Here is an 11074-nt window from a genome sequence, read left to right on the forward strand (position 1 = left end):
TACTGCCACATCAGTTTGTACAAAATAAATTTGTACAAGAGTTTGTGGCTGTATCATTACTCTATTTAATTTAACCAATCTTATCATGCCACATCAGTTTGTACAAAATAAGTTTGTACAAGAGTTTGTGGCTGTATCATTACTCTAAAGCTTATTAAGTCCAAAATTAAAATTAAAGCTAAATGATATTTGCGAATTTCACCATGGCCAATTCTTTTACGCTTTTGTCTTCCTTTGTCATATTTGTTGCTTTCCATAATGTTGTGTGTATGTATACAAAATAAGAACGCAATGTTTGTATTCCAGCTAATAGGATTATGACGCTGCATCATCATAAATTGCCGTACGTGGTGTGGGTACAAGTGCATGGTTTTAATTGTTTTATTATTTCACTTTTACATGGTGATTTATATGAGAATTATGCAAATGTCACATAAGTTGGGATTACAAATTATATATTCTAACCTTATAATAAATGTGGCGCTAATACTCTTGTGGGCACGCATACAATCCTAATCATATATTAATTTTCAAATTAAAAAAACATAGTACTGACTTGATTTTTCTTCTATGACTATTTTCTCCGAGTAACAATATCTATATATATATATATATATATATATATATATATATATATATATATATATGAGGGTGGAAAACTGCTAGGCCCATAATGTAAATTTCAGTACACTCATCTAACAATAATGAGTTTTTGTGATCATAAATGAACGTAGAACAAAAGCAAATTAAGATATGAATATATATATATATAACATTTATCAATGTATATTACAGCGTTTCAGAACAGAGAGCTACAACTCATCTTGTTTGATGACACTTCCATGTCAAATATCACATGAAGTGTCTAAACTGCTAGCTTATATATACAACTATAGCTAGACTAACATATCATCCGCTATATAAAGAAGCAGCACTAGTTCTTGACAGCTAAAAGACAATGTACCCAATAAACTAATTAAGGGATCAAGAAGCATTAAAGAAATGGCTTATGATTCCCCCCCCAATAATCTGATAATTAAATCATAATAACCCCAGAACCAATGATCCTAAATACAAACTGATAGCTTTTATTTTTTTAATATATATGCTTAAAATGCTTTCTGATAGAAGCCATCAATCCTCTTCCAAGAGTCTTCCCTTTGCATCTTCAACTGCTTGTAAAAATTCCCGATAAACATCTCAGCTTTAGTAAACAGCTCTTGCCCACTTAGCCCTCCAACTTCTTCTTCTTCCTTCTCTTCATATAGCCCATCACCAAATACTTGATGATCATCTGCCGTTTCGGTCTCTCCACTTCCAATGAAGAAAAGGCTCGGCGTCGACGGACACTTCTTCAGTTTGTTAACCTTGACAGCACCAGAGATCTTCTCAGAGACAGACTTTTCGACAGCTTTCACCTTCTTTATTTCACTGTTTGGAGGAGAAGCACCAGCTTTTGTAGCCTCATCATCAGTAGAGGCTCCTTGAGCATTCTTGTGATCTTCTGGAGGCTTGGAGGGACCTGACGAGAGAAGGCCAGCTTCGGCTCCAAGAGCTATAATGAGAATATTGAAGACAAAGTATAGATAGGTTGGCCTTAATGAGGAGGACAAGAGTGGTGTTATGATTAACAGTGAAGCTAATAGAGAAAGCATTAGGATTTGGGACTTCTTGAACACACCACTGTTCATGGCTTCAATTCAGCTGAGTTGAGTGAGTGAAAATGATGATGGGATTTTGAACAAATTTGAAGAATGATATTGAGATGTATAATTAGAAGTGTTTGGTGGTAGTAGAGATCAAGCGGAGGCTTCTGGGAATATTTATAGAGGAATTTGTATATTACCTGCATGGATACTATTATTAAAAAAAAAAAAAAAGAGTAAAGAAAAAGAAAAAAGTACAAAAGACATCTGTAATGTCAAAGTTTTTATATATCATGAGAGGCGCCCTGATTATGTTTGATAATTTTTAATCCTTAATTATAATCATATTATGTACGACACATTTCCATTTCGGATTATAAAGTAGAGGTTGATAGTTGATAACGTAGTAGATATGAATTTAAATTCTATAAAGATTTAGTTGGGTTAATTTTTTTAAAATCTTATGTTATGTATATATTTATAAGAATAGTCGATGAAGATTTAATCACATATATATTCTTATTCGCTAACTATCAATTACTATCTTATAAAAATATCAACACAAATCTCAGATTATCACTAAACCTAAATTCAGTATAAAGTTTAAGTACGTTGAGGAAATTTTAGTGATGAGATGTTCTATTGTATCACTTTTATTGTCTCAATTTGGATTAAGCTAACAAGTACTCTGATCCATAATCTTCAATACGAATGAAATTCTTATACCCTTATCTTATTAAAAAAGAGACACTCTTGCATTATCAACCCTCCAAAATCAATATCATAAGAGATAATTATAGGTTAATAGATAAATTTTCAAACCAATTAACATTAACGTTAGCAACACAGAGAGATAGAAACAAAGCATTTGCATGAAAAGAGGAGAGACAAGAAATATAGAGACGAGAACGTGCAAGGGGGAGAAGATGTAAATATGATTGGACAAGGCTTGATAAGGTCGGTGAAAGCGAGCATATTCTCCAATCTCTATTCACTTTTTTCGATTTGTTTTCTTTTATTTAATTTGTTGAACGAAGAAATGCATATTCGCCAAACTTTAGTTTGATAAGCTCTTTGCCCGATTCTTACACAAACGTGCGGTTTGGATCGCCACTACAGAATTGCCTCAAACTTCAGTTACCCTCAGTAGTGGGTCCCACATGTGGAGTTATTGTAGAATCTTTGACTTTTGACCCCACCACAGAATATGTCCGCCCAACTAGCATGTCTCACTTGTAATTATTGCGCTTGTGGTCCCCCGAGTGCGTTCTTATGGCCCGCTTTTTGACTCCTATCAGGCCTCGCTTGGGCCGGCCCATTCTGCGAGCCAGCTAACTACCCCTTACAGTAGTACTCGTGTGACTTAAACCTTCATAGTACTGGACTAAGAAAAAACAAAAATATTTTTAACGAGGTTATTTACTCATCAGTTAATGAATATATATATATAAATTTATCAGCAAATAAATATTTATTAATTTAAAAAATAATTTTATATTTTACTTACTCGTGACATCTTAGTACGTGTACTATTCCTTTTACTAATATTCATGTAAAAATTTTCAAAAGTCATAAATGTTATGTACATGTATGTAGATGCCCCAAAATTAATGTAAATACATAAAATTGATGTATGTTAGCTGTACTTTTCAAACTTAAATACCATATAAAAATAAAATATTTCAGATACTTAAAGTACATTAGTCGCTTGTTTTATTTTTAGGTTCAAATCATTAAATGCATGCTTTGGAAAGAGTTGAATTAAGAAAATTGAAGTTGTCCCCCCCCCCCCCCCCCAAAAAAAAGAAACTCCTTAATATTATAAGTTTAATATGTTATGTACTATTATAATTTTTTTTTTGCATTTGATTAATTATTAATTTATATTTTTATGGGACCCTAAAATATTTGAGGGAAAAAAAGGAAATTGTTATCTTACGCGTTTAGAAAGATTATTAATTTAATATATTAACCTAAGTTAAGACCAATAAATTTTATTATTTAATTAAAAAAATTATTAATTTATCAAACAATAGCGAGGTTTATCTTTGAGAAAGTTCTTGCGGGCGCAAACAAAGAGGGCATTTCAAGGCAATAATCAACATCAATTTGCTTTTTCAATTCCTAGGAGAATTTTAATTTTATGATCCCCCAGGAAAAGTGGAATAACAAAAATGTGAAAAGTTATTTGGATTTTCGGCAAATATTTAATCCATATCAACCCTTTTTCAAATCTCTGTGTTCAAGTTTATCCATGCTTTGCCCCACCTTTTTTTTTTTCTTTTTCCCCTCAGCAAATTGAACGATTACATAATCATCTTCATCTCCATTGGCGGGTATGCATTGGAGAATCTTTTCACCAAGTCTTTTCTGACTGCATTTACTTTCCTACGTGGGTCAGATAACTCGATTAAATTCTCAAAGTAGCAAAAGAAATGTTCAACACGCACACTAATCTTTTGATTACAAACTTAATATGGGAATTATTCCCTGTCCATGTGACAACTAATCACCATTGTATTTTTGGTTATAATTGGCCATTTTTCGGGCCTTTTCTTTCTTCTTTCTTTTTCCTTTCAAAATCTGTCAGCTTATGTGCAAATTGCCATGAAGTGATGCCAACTAGGCTCCGTAGATACACCAGCTGGAAAGCTCGACCTACGCTCCGCTTGCTATGATGTATGACAAGAATCAAAGGTCGAGTTCCATTATTAGACAAGATTTTATTCTCCCTAGACGAATTGTGCCCGTAAGTTAGTATTATTTTGTCGCGGTTTGATTTTATCAAACACCCGTATTATGATGCTAGGTGGAGACACCTTATCATATGCTTCAAGCTACCATGCCTTGAATCAATATGAAAGATGAATCTATCCCACTAGGCTCGTTCGAGGCAATCCAGTTGTCAATGCAAACAAAACCCACAAGTAGAATTTGATTTATCTGAAAGAAATGATCTTCTTTTCTGAGTTTCAACCATTGATTTGGTTGGTCTTTTTGCAAGCTGAGATTGTTATTTGAGATCCCACCAAAACAAAGAGATGGCCATTAGCTGGCTTTACTCTTTCTAGTTTTGGAGCCAATAAGCCTACTGTCAATCCCTTCACCCCTGGAAGACAAACTGGAGATGTTGCTTGTGATTTTCACCAATCCTTGAACTGGTGATCTTCACCCTGCCTCCTACACTTAACTCCATTCATCTAATTCCACTTGGCATCAACATGATTAAATGGGCTGCAAGATCAAAGTCATAGTGCAGACAATTTCAATGCAGTAGATCGATCGTTAAAAGTTGATAATCAACTTAGTTCCTTTTGTAATAAGACAAAGTCCTTAGTTAAACACATATATTGTTAAATGATCGTTTAAAAGGAGAGGTATTACATGACCAAGAAACATATCACTTTGGGAGCTATCAATCTAGCACATATTCACAAAATGCACATATGACCAATATCATACTCTAATGACAACCGCGATATCTACATTTGGCTTACATCTTTGTTTAGTCTTTTTCTTGCATTGCTTTATAGGTCATCAAAAAACTTGATAACAAAAGAAGCATGGAACCTCAAGACATTAAAAGAATAATGTGGCATTCTAGCTATGATGCATCTTGGACCTGTCTGTCAGTGTTTTGCTGAGTGGAGTGAAGATATATACTCAGATCATCTAAACTGGGGCAGTCACGGATGATTAAACCATGCTCATTGGCCAAATGCAGGAGGCAAATGAAGCACAAATGGGGCGAAATATCCTTTGAAGCTGCAGCTGCACAGTCAGCAGGAAATGTTCCCAATACATGTCGGAAAGATACCTTGTCCTTGCATACCTTTTGATAAAGGGGAAAGCACCGCAATGAGAATATTGAGTTCAAGTTAATTCAAAACCTGAAATTAAAAACATCTGCCATAGACACACTAGAAAAACGAAGATGCTAAGGGGAAGGAAGAGTTCTCTAGCAGCATTATAAATTTTAACACAGGTATCAATGCTATCAAAAAATACCAAGAGAAATTAGAACACAGTGCATATGAAGCGGAATTCACATCCAATCATCTATTTAGAAAAGAACATCTAGACTGCAAATTGAATAAAGAAATTAAAATAGACTGACATCTTTGAACAAGATCAAAAGGAAGAATAAATTAGCTGATTTTTGAAAAAAAAAGGGAAAAGAAAAAGAAAAGGCCTACATCTTAATACCATTTTTAACAGAAGTACGAATTTATTTGAAAGTTGGAAAGTTGAACAACTCCTAAAAATTGAGCAACAAATTTTACTAAGTATTAAAATTGTTGCATGTCGGTCAACTTAAAATTCAATGAAAATTGACCCATTCATCTTCAAAAAAAAAAAAAAAAAGGAAGTTAGATAAATACAAGAAAAACATGTTTCAGAAAATGAATTTGGACCAAGTACAAAGGGAATAATGCTTACTGTTCCAGGAACTTCGGTAATTTCTTGTACATGATACCATAATGTTTCCTTTAGGACATGAATATTAACTTGCTTAGAAGACTTGTCATGCTGAACCTCAATTTTTTCTACCTGAATGTGAAGACCAGAAGAGTGTAAATTCCGTACACAATTTGTTCTCTGAATAACATTCAAAAACAATATCCAGCTACAATTAGAGAAATCCACATGAATTGAGCAGCAGAAAAAGAGATATTCCTTATAATAAAAATATCTGCATTTCCAATAATTACATTTTGATTTTGAATGCTTTTAGCAGTCTGAGTGGTTAGCCGAACTGCCTCAATCCGATCTAGAAAACATCCATCACATTCATCACTTCTCAAGACAAAGATTCGTTCTCTTTTTATAATTTCCAAAACTTTCACCAACAAATTTCATTTCTCATTAAAACTTTTGTAGAACAATTTACCATTCTAGCTCCTATAATGCACATTGGAACACCTATTGACTTAACCCGGAAGGGCAGCAGCATTGACTTGATTTGAGAAAATGTTGAATAATTACAAACCTGACGGGGCTGAGATACAAGTCCATCCAAGTCTCCCAAATCATTAGGATCATATCGATCATCATATTGACCACTAACCACGCTCTCGTTATCCCACGATGGTAAAGTTCTGGCATAATCACAGTTTTGTTTTATTGCATAATTATCTGGAAAAGAATAGGAAAATAAATACACTAAAACTGATATACTCTCTCACCACCTTCACTATCAGCTACTTCTTATGATGCCATCATCATTGTCGTGAGCAAGAGACAGTTATACAATTAAAAAAAAGAAATTTAACTGGTTTTCACCAAAAGAAAAAGTGATAGTCAGCAATATAGAACAAACGTCATCAAGACCTTTGTTTGTCCTGCTACATATCAGCCCCTCAATTTTTATTTCTTTAGTCTACATCATTTGCCTATGGCATAAAAAAATGTGTTTGTTTCTTTCATTTCATCACTAAAACATTTGACTATCCTACTCCTAACATGATTTGACTCGTAGGCCGTGTCACTGTTACCTCACATTTTCACACCCTGTAAGTCATAACTTGAGAATTTATTTGTATCCAATATAATCTGATGTCTGCAAAATAGCCGAATCAACTTTCCCAATATCATAAATCAAGCACTAAAAATAAATAAATGTCAAAGAGAAAGAGCCCCGACCTGAAAGTTTTCTCCTCCACTTCCCCATACACTACAATCAATATAGGAATTGATCAGAAACCACTACAATCATTGAAAATACTAAAAAGAATTTTCCAAAAAAAGGTAAAAACATAAAAGTTGCCCACTGTCTGCACAAGGATGGCAGCAAGAAAAAGTTGTAGCAAGTCAATTCGGGTACAAATGCTAACACATACACTCCAAGCACCAAAGTTTGGGTGTGCACAGGCCACTTGGTAATTTTTGCACAAAATTACAATTGAATTGATTCATTAGACGAACAATAAAAAGCTTAAGTGAGCATACTCTTTCTAGGCTAACCAAATATCAAAACCAATTTTTCCACGAGCCACCCCACACTATTGTATTGCGAGCAATCATGCAATAAATAATTGCTGCAAATAAATATGTATTACCAGTACATTAGGAAGAAGAAACAACTTGACAAGATTCTCTGGTTGATAATGACAATCTTCTGGAAGGACGTTGCTACATGAGGGTCTATTTGATGGTCGAAGAAGAGACTTGGGATTTCTCGGGGGAGCAAAAATATCAAGCATTTCTTCATCTAAAGATTTTGTGAAATCAATGTCAACTTCTGCCTGGAATTTCTTCTTCTGTTTCTTGGGATTGAATGCCGATCCACTTTCTGAAGGAGAAGCATTCTCTGAAACAACAGAAAAAGTACCAAATTAAACAGTAAACTAATAAATAACAAGGACAGATTGCATATATCAGTAATTTCAGTATTATTCACTTCCTGCTAATACCTACCCTTAGACTTCTGATACTTCCAATGATCTGGACCTGCCCAGGCATTCTGTTTTGAAGTGAACCCCAGCCCTTGGAACAGAAACATAGTAACATCCTCAAATCTATCATTTATACCAAGTTCATCTGCACCACAGGGGTCATTCTCCTACACAAAACAAATCACAACTCTATTTAAGAGCACTACATATCTCCTCTTTGCATTTCACAAGAAATGAAAGAGAAAATTTTAAAAGTAAAAGAAACGTGTAATCTATTGGTGAAGAGTATGCAGGAATTCTCACTAAAAATGTAACAAATTCCTCATGATCACCAGGAAAAGTAGGATGAAAACTGGAGCTCTCATTAACAACAGATGTCCCCCCATCATGATCATATCCCCATGCTTTATAGTTCCCAAAAGAACTATCATCCAATCCATCTTCATTACCAAAAAATGTTTCTTCCTTGGTGTGACTTGCATTTGCACAACCACCCAACCCATCTAACCTAAAATCAATATTCTCGCCAAGACTGAATATTTGTGACCTTTGATTATCTTCATCAAATTGGCAGATGATCGCCCTGAGAGTTGGCGAAATTTCAGTCTTTGCATGCATGTCACTCACTATCTTCCCAATTAATTCTGTACAGCCCATATAAATGGATATAGTTAAAAAAAAAAAAAAACAACAAACAAAAATTAAAGCATGCAAACTAAAGCTTTGTGGCTAGCAAAGTCACATGCCTGTGGCAAATGAGATATCAATCATATCTGAAGAATTGTTTTGGAGTGAGTATGACTCACACCTCCCTGGCACTTCTAAAGAATCAAAAAGTACCCTGCATCCTCCATATACTCCAAGATTATTCAGTAGGAGACCTCTGGCCCCACCTTCATCAAACTGTGCAGATGTCTGATGATATAGAGGATCCGCCGCAAATGCAACTGGAAACAGGATCACGAATTGAAAACTGGAAGGGGAAGGAAACCTTTTACTTGAAAGGATAATCTAAGGCTCACCTACCATCAAACTTCTTTACATTAAAAGTTTCAAAAGAAGACTCCAGTGTTGACAGTGGTGAAATCTTCAAAAAGCACTTAAATGAGTTAAAATTCTAATTTGTTAAATCATTTAATAGACAGAAAAAATAATAATAGTAAATAAATAAATGTGAACCTTTCTCTCAAAGTCTCTCTTTGGATGAATCGCATCTGTCCTGTTGTCAACATTTTCACCTGCTGTGATGGTCTCTGTCAACAAAGAACTATGTTAGCGATTCAACCAAAGCGTAAATCCCTCAGGGAAGCAAAATGCAGCAAAGTTGAAAAGAGCAAATCCGACATTAATACCTAAATATGACAACTCAAACATGCAGTTGATTGAAAAGTAGCATTTTAAGCATTAAAGTACAAAAATGCACAAGCTTCTTTGATGGTCTGTCATTTCGGGGAAATGTAAATTCATAGTATCCTCTTGCAAAGAACCCCAACTTATATCCAGTTTTATTAGATTGTTACCTCGATCGTCCTCTTGACCAGCCCGAGTGATTCCACCAAGGACCTTATACGCTTGGGCATGCACTGCATCAACCCTCACAGAGTAAATTTTCACCCCTGCCTCCAACGTACAACTTGCCTATCCGTTTAAAGAGTCATTAATACCCAAAACAAACACAAAACACACGTCTCCACGAATTAATTTTTCATAAAATTGGTCCAAACCTTTTGGAAATTAGTCTCTGCATCTCCAACTGTTTCAACTTTAATGATCTCACTAAGGTGGTCTATCAGCTTCAGCTCCCAAGTGTTGTTCTGGTTTATTTTCTACATTATAAAAAATGTACGTATATCAATCCAAAATGGACTATAACCTGGTGACTAGTTCACACAACTAAGTGAAAGAAACAGTATAGAAAACGAAAAGGAAACACTTCTGCTTTCAAATTTGAGAACCTGAACTCATTTGTCATCTGGGATTCTTAAAATGTTTAAATTTTTAGAATCCAATATTTCAATATCTTTTTAATTTCGTTTCAAAGCTTTCAATTAGCAACAAATTAACAATTACGTGGAGTCTAAGTAACAAATTAGCAGGGTATTGACTCTTTTTTTATTAATAAAGGAAAATTAAAAAAATATAAAAGTTTTGTTTAAGGAACATGACACGTGGCGCACTGACATTTTCACTAGCAAGCTTGATGCAGTTTTGTAACAACTCAACGATTTGCTCTTCGCTGAGGCAAGGGTCTTCAGGAAGTGGGGAGGACGAGGTGGAGGTGGCCTTGCGGCGGCGGATGGCGGAGGCGCGTGCCGCACGCGCCTGCTCACGCTCGAGTTGGTCGTTGTTGGAGCCTAAGAAGAATTGCCTTTGCCTTGTTGGAGAATGGAGTCGGTTCGACATCGTGCCCCTTTGTCTCGGGCTCAACGCCTCCGACATTTTAAGGACAAAGAAAACTAGAAATTTGAAAATGGAGGGAGTTAAACAAGCGTAGCGTACGTCGAAAGAAAAGTGCGCTAAGGCGTGTTTGGGAGTTGAACAACAAGCGTAAGTTGTACTAAGGGCGTGTTTGGTTGTCTACTGTAATATCAGAACGCCATAAAATGATACCTTTCAAATGACACCTCGTAAAGTAATATACGTCTACGAGGCCAATCATGTGTGTATTTAGCCATACGCCTACACGTCATTAACTAATGCTCAAAAATTGGTCAAAGAGTAAGGATCTGAAGTCAATTTTTTTAATTTACTTATTTATTTTTTTGAAACTTATGTTGGAATAGTAACAATTTAGGGATATATTTGAAATTAATAAAGAACTATATATTATGTAGTTTTTAAAATTACTATGGGTTTTTATAGGGAAAATGACAAACACACCCCTAACGTTTAGGTAAAGGGATAAAAACTTCCCTAATGTTTTAAAAAAGATATTTATACCCCAATTTATTATAATTTTACCATTATACCCTTCTAGCATATAAAAAATATATTAGATTATCCAATTTATCTATATATTGTTAATAAAATTAT

The 11074-nt window shown here is 34.7% G+C and overlaps 1 protein-coding gene across 3 annotated transcripts; it reads right to left on the reverse strand.

The window, feature by feature from the left end:
• Nucleotides 1-5011: 5011 nt before the first annotated feature.
• Nucleotides 5012-10648, reverse strand: LOC18055220 (condensin complex subunit 2). Of its 3 annotated transcripts, XM_024178010.1 has the most exons (13): nt 10223-10647; nt 9766-9867; nt 9562-9679; nt 9221-9294; nt 9068-9128; nt 8788-8988; nt 8345-8685; nt 8064-8208; nt 7706-7956; nt 7290-7320; nt 6637-6782; nt 6087-6197; nt 5012-5478 (listed from the first exon to the last, which is right to left on the reverse strand). In XM_024178010.1, the coding sequence occupies exons 1-13, from the start codon at nt 10478-10480 to the stop codon at nt 5251-5253; spliced, it is 2067 nt and encodes a 688-aa protein (XP_024033778.1). In that variant the 5' UTR covers nt 10481-10647; the 3' UTR covers nt 5012-5250. The 3 variants fall into 3 exon arrangements, with proteins under 3 accessions (XP_024033778.1, XP_024033780.1, XP_024033779.1); XM_024178012.1 differs by lacking the exon at nt 5012-5478 and having other exon boundaries at nt 6117-6197; nt 6637-6745; XM_024178011.1 differs by lacking the exons at nt 5012-5478; nt 6087-6197 and having other exon boundaries at nt 6483-6745; nt 10223-10648.
• Nucleotides 10649-11074: the final 426 nt, after the last annotated feature.

The sequence above is a fragment of the Citrus clementina genome, unplaced genomic scaffold (genome assembly GCF_000493195.1).
Source record: "Citrus clementina cultivar Clemenules unplaced genomic scaffold, Citrus_clementina_v1.0 scaffold_1, whole genome shotgun sequence".
NCBI classification, from domain to species: domain Eukaryota; kingdom Viridiplantae; phylum Streptophyta; class Magnoliopsida; order Sapindales; family Rutaceae; genus Citrus; species Citrus x clementina.